Source organism: Homarus americanus, unplaced genomic scaffold (assembly GCF_018991925.1).
Source record: "Homarus americanus isolate GMGI-L3 unplaced genomic scaffold, GMGI_Hamer_2.0 scaffold48016, whole genome shotgun sequence".
Taxonomy (NCBI): domain Eukaryota; kingdom Metazoa; phylum Arthropoda; class Malacostraca; order Decapoda; family Nephropidae; genus Homarus; species Homarus americanus.
The window spans coordinates 2,463,201-2,477,527 of NW_024755055.1; the positions used below are offsets into that span (position 1 = coordinate 2,463,201).

The 14,327-nt window shown below is 39.4% G+C and overlaps 1 protein-coding gene across 2 annotated transcripts; it reads left to right on the forward strand.

The window, feature by feature from the left end:
• The first annotated feature begins 3,133 nt into the window (after positions 1-3,133).
• On the forward strand, positions 3,134-14,158 carry LOC121856219 (protein farnesyltransferase/geranylgeranyltransferase type-1 subunit alpha-like). 2 transcript variants are annotated; one of them, XM_042351577.1, is made up of 8 exons: positions 3,134-3,211; positions 5,957-6,103; positions 6,476-6,599; positions 9,037-9,132; positions 9,659-9,793; positions 10,171-10,374; positions 10,490-10,670; positions 12,385-14,158. In XM_042351577.1, exons 2-8 carry the CDS (start codon positions 5,965-5,967, stop codon positions 12,475-12,477), a joined length of 972 nt encoding a protein of 323 aa, XP_042207511.1. In that variant the 5' UTR covers positions 3,134-3,211; positions 5,957-5,964; the 3' UTR covers positions 12,478-14,158. The 2 variants fall into 2 exon arrangements, with proteins under 2 accessions (XP_042207511.1, XP_042207512.1); XM_042351578.1 differs by having other exon boundaries at positions 10,174-10,374.
• The last annotated feature ends 169 nt before the right edge of the window (positions 14,159-14,327 follow it).

Sequence of the window (14,327 nt, forward strand, 5' to 3'; positions counted from 1 at the left end):
ATCAATAATGTGTTGCCAAGAGGACTGTGTGTACACCAAGAGGACTGTGTGTACACCAAGAGGACTGTGTGTACACCAAGAGGACTGTGTGTACACCAAGAGGACTGTGTGTACACCAAGAGGACTGTGTGTACACCAAGAGGACTGTCTGTACACCAAGATGACTGTGTGTACACCAAGAGGACTGTGTGTATACCAAGAGGACTGTGTACACCAAGAGGACTGTGTGTACACCAAGAGGACTGTGTGTACACCAAGAGGACTGTGTACACCAGAGGACTGTGTGTACACCAAGAGGACTGTGTGTGTACACCAAGAGGACTGTGTACACCAAGAGGACTGTAAGGTACAATTAAAGAGGACTGTGTGTACACCAAGAGGACTGTATGCAGGCCACCAAGAGGACTGTATGTACACCAAGAGTGACTGTGTACACCAAGAGGACTGTATGTACACCAAGAGGACTGTGTGTGTACACCAAGAGGGACTGTGTGTACAACGGTTAAGAGTGAGACTGTATGCACAATTGAAAGAGGACTGTGTGTACACCAAGAGGACTGTGTGTACAATTGAAAGAGGACTGTGTGCATGCCTCAAGAGGACTGTGTGTACACAATTGAAAGAGACTGTGTGTACACCAAGAGACTGTGTGTACACCAAGAGGACTGTGTACAATTAAGAGGACTGTGTGTACACCCAAGATGACTGTGTGTACAACCAAGAGGACTGTGTGTACCAGAGGACTGTGTACACCAAGAGGACTGTGTGTACACCAAGATGACTGGCTGTGTGTATTACCCTAAGAGGACTGTGTACACCAAGAGGACTGTGGCTGCACACCAAGAGGGACTGTATGTACAATTAAGAGGACTGTGTGTACACCAAGAGGACTGTGTGTACACCAAGATGACTGTGTGTACACCAAGAGGACTTGTGTGTGTATGCTAAGATGACTGTGTGCACACCAAGAGGACTGTGTGTACACCAAGATGACTGTGTACACCAAGAGGACTGTGTACACCAGAAGATGACTGTGTGTACGCCAAGATGACTGTGTGTACACCAAGAGGACTGTGTGTACACCAAGATGACTGTGTGTACACCAAGAGGACTGTGTGTACACCAAGATGACTGTGTGTACACCAAGATGACTGTGTGTACACCAAGAGGACTGTGTGTACACCAAGATGACTGTGTGTACACCAAGAGGACTGTGTGTACACCAAGAGGACTGTGTGTACACCAAGATGACTGTGTGTACACCAAGAGGACTGTGTGTACACCAAGATGACTGTGTGTATACCCAAGAGGACTGTATGTACACTAAGAGGACTGTGTACACCAAGATGACTGTGTGTACACTAAGATTACTGTGTACACCAAGATGACTGTGTGTACACCAAGAGGGACTGTGTGCACACCAAGAGGACACGTGTGGTACACTAAGAGGACTGTGTGTACACCAAGACTGTGTGTACACCAAGAGGACTGTATGTACACCAGTTAAGAGGACTGTGTACACTAAGAGGACTGTGTGTGTACACCAAGATGACTGTGTACACCAAGAGGACTGTGTATGCTGAAGATGACGGGGGTACGCCAAGATGATCAGGTACAATTAAGAGGACTGTGTGTGAGCACCAAGAGGACTGGGGGTACACTAAGAGGACTGTGTACACCAAGAGGAGACTGTGTACACTAAGAGGACTGTGTGTGTGCTACAAGAGGACTGTGTGTACACCCAAGAGACTGTGTGTGCTACCCAAGAGGACTGTGTGGCACCAAGAGGGACTGTCTGTACACCAAGATGACTGTGTGTGCACTAAGAGGACTGTGTGTATACCACAGGATCAGTACACATTAAGAGGGGACTGTGTGTACACCAAGAGACTGTACACCAAGAGACTGGTGTGTACACCAAGAGGACTGCGTGTACACCAAGAGGACTGTGTGTACACCAAGAGGACTGTGTGTACACCAAGAGGACTGTGTGTACACCAAGAGGACTGTGTACACCAAGAGGACTGTGTGTACACCAAGATGACTGTGTGTATACCAAGAGGACTGTGTGTATACCAAGAGGACTGTGTACACCAAGAGGACTGCGTGTACACCAAGAGGACTGTGTGTACATCAAGAGGACTGTGTGTACACCAAGAGGACTGTGTACACCAAGAGGACTGTGTGTACACCAAGAGGACTGCGTGTACACCAAGAGGCCTTTGTGTCTATAGAGAACACTACAGTATATTGCATTATATTGCAATGAAGAAATACAATATTGCATTATATATTGCAATACGTGTTGCCGCTTTTTCCGTCAGCCTCGTATGATTTCAATTAAAATAGATTAAATTGACTTATTGTTGACTATTGTTTGTATACCTGCACCGTCTATGTATATTGTGTGTTTACCTGTAATGTATATTTGTGTATACATGTAGTCTATATATTGTTTGTTTACCTGTATTGCAGTGTTTATGTACCTGTATTACCTGTGTTTATTATTTATTTATTACCTGCAGTGTTTAAGTACATTGTTTATAAACCCACACCATTTCCTTACACGTTCTATAGTACAATACCTATAATAATTGTCTCATGCCGCAACAACCCTTAAACTTGTATGGCCATTTTGTGGTATATATGTATACTTTACTTATAAAACTATACATTCTGAGTTTTTACTTTGGAACAATTAATTTAACGTAGTAAACCATTAAATTAGAATAAAATAAAGTACGTCCTTGTTGGGGAATTTTCTTAGGCTCGTATCCTCTTTTTCTTCATACAACACAAATAGTAAAGTTATCCAACAATTTACATTAATTTATGCATTATCAGTCACTTAATGTTGTTCTCTCGTACTGAGCAACAGGGATATATATATATACCCAAGACGTACTGAACTATTTGGGAATATTTGATTACAATTACATACCAATTTCCTATAAACAGGTACTGACAGATTAATTTTAATAGACTGAAAATTAAACACACCAAAGAGTATATAACTTATACTAGGACTTAATTGAAATAATACATAAACTTATAAATAAAATCAATAGTTTATATAATGAGAAATAAGGGAAATAGATTAAAATGATCGCTTGTTGAAACTAGCGGTGAAGTAGAGGAACTGTGTGTGGTGGTCTAGTTGTTGTTGTGTGAGGAAAGATCTTGGCGAGGAAGATCATTAAACGGATATAAGGTATTTTATCGTTTTATTGTAGTATTATTATTTCAGATTACACCTAGAGTCATGTAGCAGTTATTTTATTGTATTCTCGTCAATTACTTTATGGAGACTTGTGTATCATTGTGCTTAATACCACTTAAAAACTACTATTTAAGTGTCGTTAACATATGCTTAGGATATGTAATATTTATTAATACAAATTACACGAAGATAATGAATTATTTAAACGAGTTAAATGGATGATCTTATATACGAGACACAGGACATATGAACCAAACTGATGCAAGTTAGGTTAAGGGTACTGTACAGTTCTGCCAAACTTGACTACTGTACTGAATGTATTACTCAGTGGTTCATTCAGGCTGTAATTAGGATTGTGAAGGTAATACTGACCTTCATGTCCAAGAGAAATGAGCCATTATAGGTGACCCCCCCCCCCTCCCTCCAACACCCCTCTCCCACGACCATAAATTTTGATTGCATAAAGTGGGCGGGGCTTTGAAGTGAGGGGGTAACATGGGATAACGATGGAGGAGTATTTACATGACCTTGAGTAGCCTTCAAAGTCTGTTGTTTGTGTGTGTGCCTCTTCAGTCACTGTTGCTCTTGTGTGTGTGTGCTCCTTCTGTCTCTGTTGTTTTAGGTAAAGCCCTTCAGTCTCTGTTGCTCTTGTGTGTGTGCTCCTTCAGTCTCTGTTGCTCTTGTGTGTGTGCTCCTTCAGTCTCTGTTGCTCTTGTGTGTGTGCTCCTTCAGTCTCTGTTGCTCTTGTGTGTGTGCTCCTTCAGTCTCTGTTGCTCTTGTGTGTGTGCTCCTTCAGTCTCTGTTGCTCTTGTGTGTGTGCTCCTTCAGTCTCTGTTGCTCTTGTGTGTGTGCTCCTTCAGGCTCATCATGTTTTGTGTGTGCTCCTTCCAGTCACTGTTGCTCTTGTGTGTGTGTTCTTCAGTCTCTGTTGCTCTTTGTGTGTGCTCCTTCAGTCTCTGTTGCCTTGTGTGTGTGCTCCTTCAGTCACTGCTGTTTTGTGTGTGTGCTCCTTCAGTCTCTGTTGTTTTGTGTGTGTGCTCCTTCAGTCTCTGTTGCTCTTGTGTGTGCTCCTTCAGTCTCTGTTGCTCTTGTGTGTGTGCTCCTTCAGTCTCTGTTGTCTTGTGTGTGTGCTCCTTCAGTCTCTGTTGCTCTTGTGTGTGTGCTCCTTCAGTCTCTGTTGCTCTTGTGTGTGTGCTCCTTCAGTCACTGTTGCTCTTGTGTGTGTCCCTTCAGTCTCTGTTGCTCTTGTGTGTGTGCTCCTTCAGTCTCTGTTGCTCTTGTGTGTGTGCTCCTTCAGTCACTGTTGCTCTTGTGTGTGTGCTCCTTCAGTCTCTGTTGCTCTTGTGTGTGTGCTCCTTCAGTCACTGTTGCTCTTGTGTGTGTGCTCCTTCAGTCACTGTTGCTCTTGTGTGTGTGCTCCTTCAGTCTCTGTTGCTCTTGTGTGTGCTCCTTCAGTCTCTGTTGCTCTTGTGTGTGCTCCTTCAGTCTCTGTTGCTCTTGTGTGTGTGCTCCTTCAGTCTCTTGCTCTTGTGTGTGTGCTCTTCAGTCTCTGTTGCTCTGTGTGTGCTCCTTCAGTCACTGTTGCTCTTGTGTGTGTGCCCTTCAGTCTCTGTTGCTCTTGTGTGTGTGCTCCTTCAGTCTCTGTTGCTCTTGTGTGTGTCTCCTTCAGTCACTGTTGCTCTTGTGTGTGTGCTCCTTCAGTCTCTGTTGCTCTTGTTGTGCTCCTTCAGTCTCTGTTGCTCTTGTGTGTGTGCTCCTTCAGTCACTGTTGCTCTTGTGTGTGTGCTCCTTCAGTCTCTGTTGCTCTTGTGTGTGTGTGCTCCTTCAGTCTCTGTTGCTCTTGTGTGTGTGCTCCTTCAGTCTCTGTTGCTCTTGTGTGTGTGCTCCTTCAGTCTCTGTTGCTCTTGTGTGTGTGCTCCTTCAGTCTCTGTTGCTCTTGTGTGTGTGCTCCTTCAGTCTCTGTTGCTCTTGTGTGTGTGCTCCTTCAGTCTCTGTTGCTCTTGTGTGTGTGCTCCTTCAGTCTCTGTTGCTCTTGTGTGTGTGCTCCTTCAGTCTCTGTTGCTCTTGTGTGTGTGCTCCTTCAGTCACTGCTGCTCTGTGTGCTCCTTGTGTGTGTGCTCCTTCAGTCACTGCTGCTCTTGTGTGTGTGCTCCTTCAGTCTCTGTTGCTCTGTGTGCTCAGTCACTGTGCTCCTTCAGTCTCTGTTGCTCTTGTGTGTGTGCTCCTTCAGTCATCTCTTGCTCTGTGTGTGTGTGTCTGTTTTGTGTGTGTGCCCTTCAGTCTCTGTTGCTCTTGTGTGTGTGCTCCTTCAGTCACTGTTGCTCTTGTGTGTGTGCTCCTTCAGTCTCTGTTGCTCTTGTGTGTGTGCTCCTTCAGTCACTGCTGCTCTTGTGTGTGTGCTCCTTCAGTCACTGCTGCTCTTGTGTGTGTGCTCCTTCAGTCACTGCTGCTCTTGTGTGTGTGCTCCTTCAGTCTCTGTTGCTCTTGTGTGTGTGCTCCTTCAGTCACTGCTGCTCTTGTGAGTGTGCTCCTTCAGTCACTGCTGCTCTTGTGTGTGTCTGGTTATTCCCAGTTTTACCTGTTGATGAATTTAAATAAACTAGACTACAGTACAGTACCTCGATTTACCAGAGTTTTTCCTTTTATATTTTGTTGTTGTCTCCCAGTAATCCAATATACCGTACATTAAGCGAGATGCTCCAAATACAAGTTACATGTTTTTATCTTACTTTTCAGACAAGACAATGGGTTCAACTGAGGATGATATTGACTCAAAGGAAGCCTGGGTGTTCTACAAAGACAGAGAATATTGGGCAGATGTAACGCCCATACCTCAAGATGACGGCCCTAATGCAGTTGTTAAAATTGCTTACACAGATGCCTGTTAGTATATTTGGTACTGTAGTGTGAAGTAAAAATATACTGTAATTACAGGTACTGTATGGTACATCCTCTTTTAACAGAAAACTTAAGAGTTGTAGATTATTGTAAAATATATTTGAGTACTGTATTAATATGTACAATACTGTACTGTATTATGAAGTCTTGTCAAGAACAGAGGTACAGTACCTAAGAAAGGGAGTTTATGAATGCTTTGAATTTAGGATATACAGGTATACTCCACCTTACTTATCCAAAAGATTAATTTTGTTATTTAAATGTTTCTTACTGTTAAAATGTGTCCAGTAATATTAATGGTATCGGTAGATCTACTGAAGGATTACTCTTCATCGTGCTAAATCAGTTCATCAACAGTTACAGATGTTTACGACTACTTCCGAGCTGTTATGGCAAGTGGGGAGCTCTCGGAGAGAGCCTTAGAGTTAACTGGGGACGCATTGCACATGAACGCTGCCAACTATACTGTGTGGCAGTACAGGTGAGACTCATGATCTAAATAACATTAATATTGTCTTGTGGATTACTGGATCTGAACCACCATTATTATTTTGACACACATTTAACCAGATTTTACTATTACTGTACAGTATTTTGACATGAAAATTTTGTAGATTTTATCAATTAAATTATATTTAAATATGCACGTGAGCCAGTATTTCCAGATTGGTAATTATGGCTCTGCTTAACTTTGAAATAATTTTAGTGCACTGTACCGTATTATATGCATGTCATTTATCGTAATACTGTATAGCAATTAAGTCATTTGGCTAATTAAGTGTCTAGTGGTATTGTGTTAATGAAATTACCATAAGTAACTGATTTAATATTGTGGTATAAATATAGATTGTAAATAATGTTGGTGTAGATATTAAATCTTAAGTTATTAAAATATAATAAAAACTATAATATACAGCGGTCCCTCGATTAACGAACGGTCCAATTAACGAAATTTCGGTTAAAGAATTAGCTCCCGTAAGGATTTTCAATTCCATTAACGAACAAAACTTCGATTAACGAACGCCTTACGAGAAACACTTTTGTTGTGCGCATCGGCTGATCGGCCAGTCCGCCAATACAGTAATTGGTTCTACGTTTACATTCGTTTCCAGTTGAATAAATATCAAGAAAGTTGTGCTCTTGAATATTTTTGCATTTTTTATATTCAAATTATTGGTCATTCTAATTTAGTTAACATATTGATAATATATACAGTACAGGGAACAGTTTTTGTGTGCCAATCAGCTGATCGAATCACCCACCAACGCTTCTCGGTTTAACTTTGTTTACAGTGTAGTGAACATGCAGTTTGTTGGTTTCTTGAATATTTTTGCATTGTTACATTAAAATTATTGGTCATTTTGAAATTTAGTTTACATATTGATAATATACAGTGCAGAAATTATTATGAAATATGAAGAAGGCATTAGAACCAATGCACTCTGTAAAGAATATGGCATGTCATCATCGACTGCCTCTGCAATCAGCTGTATACTGTACAGTACAGTACAGTACTGTATTTAGTTTATATTTAATGTTTTGTTAATTCTATTACTGGTATATAGTACTTTGTATGTATAGTTTTTCTGTGAGTTGGAACCAATTACCCAATATCCCATTGAAATAATAGATTCAATTAACGAAATTTTTGGTCAACGAACGACTCTGTGGAACCAATTGTGTTCGTTAATCGAGGGACCACCGTACTATAATTATCTAAGCTAGCCCCGTACGCTTAAAAAAGCGGTACCCAAGAATAAGTGATCACCTACACTTTAATAAGGTACTTGGCTATTACTTTAGGGGCTGCTATGAGTTGTAGAGAGTCTTGGAGGAACCGAGAAGTTAGAATATCCTTGGTTGCCGGCTGTCTGGTAGGTTTTGGAAAGTTGCGACTGCCTTCCGTGAAGTGTGAAATGAGAACGGCATTTCTACCGCCTCGTACAATTGCGTGACCCAAACGCGCAGTGATACAAAAGCAAGAACTAAATCTTCATTATTAGTTTTCTTTGCAATACATATTTACATTTTTAGTTAACCACCGCCACCGACATCGTGTAAATTAAAAGAAATTAACGTGATCAATAGAGAAAGAGGAATACCGCACTACTTCCCGTGAAGTAATCCATCTGGCGGGTGCCAAATATTGTTTTACCACTAATTTGTGTACACTCCGCGTAATCATTTCCCTAACCTAACTGGCTAATCATTAATTAGCACATAATTTACATATACCACATTGGATTGTTATTCCAAGACTGATAACACACAAGTTTACTACTGCGGTGCTTCAAGGACCTGGAGGATAAAGGTGGAAATTAATTCCCACAGTTGGTATGTTGCAGTTGCTTAAGGGTGTACAGTACCTAAGGTTACTTGTTAGTTAAGGGAGCGGGTAAGGGTCATCTTTTGGAGACGTCAACCTTCGTCTCTCCTCGACCGTAGTGGGGACTTCACAAGCTCAGTCCACGTGTTCCTTATATACTGTTGCAGTTAAACCATTTCTCCTCTTTGAATGTATGTGAGTTAACACATTTGTAAAGGGAACTTCCAATATTTTCTCTTGCTGGTAGATGTGGCTTCAGTTAATACTTATTGGGTATATCCTATTACCCTAAGCCTTACAATGCAAAATTGTGGACGGCCGGCCATCAGCGTGTGTACATTAGTTGCCACTTCCTTTCTTCCTAAACATCAGAGTCATAGCATTAGCCTCAATTTCTGTGTACAGTAGGTCACAAACCCAGTAAGGTCAAGGGAAAGGTTTCTATAGTGAGAGCAGAAAGACTTTTATGTATTACTGAAATAATTAAAAACAACTTAATTCATCATTGATTTTATAATAATTTGTTCATGAAATTTATGTCATTGGTTAACTAAAAAGTTTCAGCCCATTAATTTCCACTTTATTTCTACAGGAGGAAGGTTCTCAAACATTTAGGCAGTAACCTGGAGCAAGAATTGGCATTTTGTCGTGAAATGATTGAAATGAACCCCAAGAATTATCAAGTATGGTAAGATCTAAAGTGTATACTGTAGCTACTTGTTTAATATTGCATAAAAATGAATATATACAGTACATCAATATTTAGAGTTTTCAGTAACTTCACTCTAACTTTGTCCCAGTTGATCAGTATACTGCAATTAATTTGTAATTAAACTTGTTTCTGCAGTCTTGCACAGTTATTCTTAGGAACGTTGTAAATAATATAACTACAGTAGTAAGCAAGATTTGGGTTATTTTTAACTTGTAATGAAAGTGTGTTTAATAAAAGATTTATAAACTAAAACAGTATTACATAAATGTGTCAGAGTTGCACTTCTAGGCTATTATCCAGCCTTCCAAAGTACAGTATTTGTCCACCAAAATGTCAGTTTGCCCACACCTGTGTTTAATAAGTAAAAGTACACAACCAGACCACAGGTTAAGGAGTAATATTTTGATTCTGCTGCCTTCTGGAAAAGCCCGTCGGTGTACATATAGGTAAACGCGTGACTATTTATTACTTTTTGAACACTCGCATACGACCGGCGTTTTAGGCATCATCGGCGTGTGATCGTCGGCTGGCTCGGCGATGCTGGCAAGGAGCTGAGGCTGACCGAGATGATCTTCAATCAAGATGCCAAGAACTACCATGCATGGGAACATAGGCAATGGGTTCTGAGGACATTTAAGTGAGTGAATAATTCTGAGTTGATTACTTTTATTTGAAATATTAAAATAATTCTTGGAGTGTGTTTCCAAGCTGGTAGGACTGATTTTTTTTCTTCTTCTAAGGTTTCCAGATATCCTGTACATAGATTATGATAGGGTGTCAAAACTAGAGAGCATTCTGGTACGTGTGGGAGGGTGGGTGTAGGAATTGACCAGTGGTAAGATGGAAAAAGACCTATTTAATCAGAAGGAATACTACTGGAGATGATTGTGGGGAATTTTGTTGACTATCATGGTGTTTTAAGTGAAGATATTGTAATAAGAAATACAAAAAGTGTTGCAGGTTTGCCTGTACAGTATTTCCTTATATATAATTATTAATGACATGATTTTGCAGCAGATTATTTGATGGTGAACTTGACTATGTAGATAGACTTCTTGACGAAGATGCGAGAAACAACTCTGCTTGGAACCAGCGGCACTTTGCCATCACGCAGACCACGGGCTTCACACCAGAAGTGATAGAGCGAGAAGTAGAGTATACCAAGAATGCCATCAACAAAATTGTAGGCAACGAGAGCCCATGGAGCTACCTCAGAGGGTAAGCACTGATACACACACAGCTTAATGACAAGGGTTCTGTTCCTGTGATATACTGAAACATAACTCAGCCAAATAATATAAGTGAACCCATTATATCCTTTTGCTTATTTAAGGGTTGTCCAGCACTGCGATGGTGGCTTGAACAGCGTAGGTGACCTGGAGAAGTGGTGCCAAGACATGTATGAGGCAGGACAGCGATCACCTCACCTTCTAACTTTTATGATTGATCTTATGGAAGATAAGTTGGAGCGAGATCCCTCAGTTAGACCACAACTATTGAAGAGAACTCTGAAGGTATGTAACTTTGTATGCATCCAGTACTGATTGATTTTTAGTTCTCATGTGATTAAGAAAGGTTATGTAGATGTTTTGGTTTATGTAGAATATATGAATGGCTGATTTAATGTAAAGGAATGAAACTCATTACAAAATTTCCCTTAGCTTGAAATCTCCAATGACTGGATAAGGGAGCTATCTGGTTTTCCTCAGATATTTCCTTGTAGCCTGACCAAACCAGTCTTATGTGAATATGAATGGGTTGTTTGTGTAGGCCAGGTAGAAGAGTTAACCAGAATGACTTGGGGGGGGGAAAGGGAGGGAATCAAGAAGCAACATTTATCATCTGACTGGACATACACAGAATATATACAGCATGCCCTTAAAATTTGTGGGGGTTAGGTTCTCAAAATGGCCACGAATAACATTTTGACTCCTGTAAAAAAATATACACCGTATAGTATTTCCTTTATGCGTTTGGCCTTAGGACAATTAATAACAAAGCATGGAGTGGACTTGGGGGTAGACTCTCACATTTTTAATACATTTGTTTCTGATTATTTGTGAGAGGATTTTCCCATTATTATTTATTTGTATGTGTTTTGTGTGTACACACACACACAGTAGTCTCTCGATTAACGAACGGTTCAATTTACGAAATTTCAGTTAACGAATTAGCTCCCATAAGGATTTTCAGTTCCATTAACGAACAAAACTTCGATTAACGACAGCCTAACTCGCTCTGTTGTGCGCATCAGCCGATCGGCTAGTCCGCCAAAACAGTAATCGGATGTATGTCTATATTCGTTTCCAGTGCAGTAAATATCACTAAAGTTGTGCTCTTGAATATTTTTTTATTTTTTTTATTAAAATTATTGGTCATTCTGAAATTTAGTTAGCATATTAATAATATATACAGTACAGGGAACAGTTTTTGTGCGCTCATCAGCTGATCGAATCACCCACCAGTTTGTTGGTCTCTTGAATATTTTTGCATTTTTACATTAAAATTATTGGTCATTCTGAAATTTCTTCAACATACCCCAGTATTGATAATATACAGTGCAGAAATTATTATGAAATATGAAGAAGGCATTAGAACCAATGCACTCTGTAAAGAATATGGCATGTCATCATCGACTGCCTCTACAATCGGCTGTATACTGTACGGTACAGTACTGTATTTAGTTTATATTTAATGTTTTCTTAATTCTATTACCGGTATACAGTACTTTGCATGTATAGTTTTTCTGTGAGTTAGAACTAATTACCCAATATCCTATTTGGAACCAATTACCCAATATCCCATTGAAATAATAGATTCGGTTTACAAAATTTTCGGTCAACGAACGACCCTGTGGAACCAATTGTGTTCGTTAATCGAGGGACCACCGTACAATACAGGTAAAAGAAATTACTGTCTCTAGAACAAATGGGTCCCCGTCCCGGCTGCGAAAATGCCAGCAACTTTAAAACTACCCTTAGACATTCTTGGGTACATCCGGGGTGTCATCCACGAATTCTCGGGGCACGCTGTACAAACAAAATTTGTTGTGCGAGTAGTAGGAGGATAGAGCACATAGGTTAACACTAGGAAGAAAGTGAATTATCTTGTCCTGTACTGTATTTTATTACTCATTATTAGTGTAGCTTATATTCAGTATTCTGTATTTTCATAAGAACTTGATAATATTTATAACATTACTTACACTGTATCCATTATGTCTTGCAGATGTGCGAGTCTCTAGCAACAGAGCACGACAAGATTCGTCACGAGTACTGGCGATACATAGAGAGAAATCTTAATCATAGGTTCAGCGCTTAAACCATAAATGTCTCTTGTTAAATGTGGTACTATACCCTGTAGCCGGTTGGATCTCGGCGTGCAGATCTAAACTTAAAGCCTCTGCAAATTAGTCTCTGGGTATTTAGGAAATGTCGTCATATTTTGAATTTTAAAGTCGGCAGAAATTAGTAGTCGTCCATTACGGAGGGAATAAGACTTTACTTTGAAGTATATATCAACCGGTACGTATTACTAGAGTGCAAGATGTTATATTTGAGTTGGTCCACGTAGTCAGCCTTAGAATAGTTGATCGTTTAACGAAGAAGGATTTATTAGGCAGGTTATGTATTTTGCCATTAATTATACCGATTGTTTGTTTAAGTCATTGGCTGGAATACCCAAGATGAGGAAGATTGGTATTGTAGGTTTAATTTTGGATGCAGCTACTAAGAAAAACAAATAGAATATACAAGAAAATACCTGATGGCTTACACATGTTGGTCTGAGTTAAGTTGTGTGAAACATGTAAAGGTTTACTTTATTATCTCTTGAGAAAACTCATTCCCTACAGGTAATGTCATATAGCAGTATATTTAAAAGCTTAATCTTTTATGCTTTAATGACCTAAACTTATGCTAGTTTAGATTTTTGTATTTTTATGGTCCTCTTTCTTACCATCTAATGTTTAAGATTTTTATACACCCAGTTTGCAGGGTATATAGTGAAGCTGTCCGACTATTAACGTTTAATTTTCTGCTTTTATAACTTGTTCCTCGCACACCTTCATCACACTGCCACGAGTCTATTATTTAGAAATCAACAGTTTCAAGGTCAGGTTCATCTCATTCACAAGAGAGAGACAGCTTCTGGGGTCTTTTCAGGCATATTATGTGTAGTTACAGTATTTTTGTCAATGCCTTAAGCTTGGTGCACAACTATTCTACCACACACTTATGATAAGAAAATATGTCGCCTCTACCGTACTGTGTTGGTAGAAATAATTCATGAAGTGAGACAAAAGTGTAGGTCATTTTTAAAAGGATAATAAGGAAAGATAGTCATAATTATTGATGCATTCTGACTTCATAGTTCAAATATATGACAATTGCATTAGTTAGACATCACGCTTATTTATTTTATTCGGTAGATATTTTTAGAATTACTTATGGATAAAAGTCCAGTTGACATTTTTTTTTATTTTTGGGGGGGATATGGTGAGTGTGTACATTATTAACTGCAAATCATATAAGGAAGAGAATTGTTTAGTGATATTTTGGAAAGTATTGTTTTTTAGATTTGATTTTCCACAAGGCAGTGTAGCAGAATTGTTCAGGTCATGATATATCAGGAAGAAGACTACTGTACTGGCTACCATAGGTTTCATTTGAAGTTTCCCTGTGTGTTAATGTCCTTACAGAAAACAACGCGCATCTCATTCTCCAGCGACGAAAAGTTTATTTGATTGCTCCACTAGATTACGTTAGGCATGTACAGATATCAGAGTTTACTTATGTTGGGAGGGAGGTGTACGAGAGGACACTCGGGTACCACGGTATGATTAACGGGGGGCAAGCATCAGAGGGGTCGTTTATAGGTACAAGAGAACACCATTTACTAACACAGCACATAACTTGTTTCCTAATTTTGTAGTTGATAAGAAGCTTGTTTATATTAATGTTATGTACAATGGTATTATGAAACATGCATTCAACTAAATACATAAATGATTTGTAATTTAACCTTTCAATATTAATATTTTTCTTTTCCATAAGATGTAAGAATTTTTTGTTATTTAAGGTACAAAATCATATACAATACTTCATTTTCAGTAAAGTAGTTATGAGATTAAATGTGTATTGTTACAATCGGCAATAAGTTGTATCATCTTG

Excerpts from the sequence above, each read along its gene's own strand:
- LOC121856219 (XM_042351577.1), top strand. The coding sequence starts at position 5,965 with ATGGGTTCAACTGAGGATGATATTGACTCAAAGGAAGCCTGGGTGTTC. Across the intron at positions 6,600-9,036 it reads TATACTGTGTGGCAGTACAG|GAGGAAGGTTCTCAAACATT; the intron begins GTGAGACTCATG and ends TTATTTCTACAG. Across the intron at positions 9,794-10,170 it reads TGGGTTCTGAGGACATTTAA|CAGATTATTTGATGGTGAAC; the intron begins GTGAGTGAATAA and ends ATGATTTTGCAG.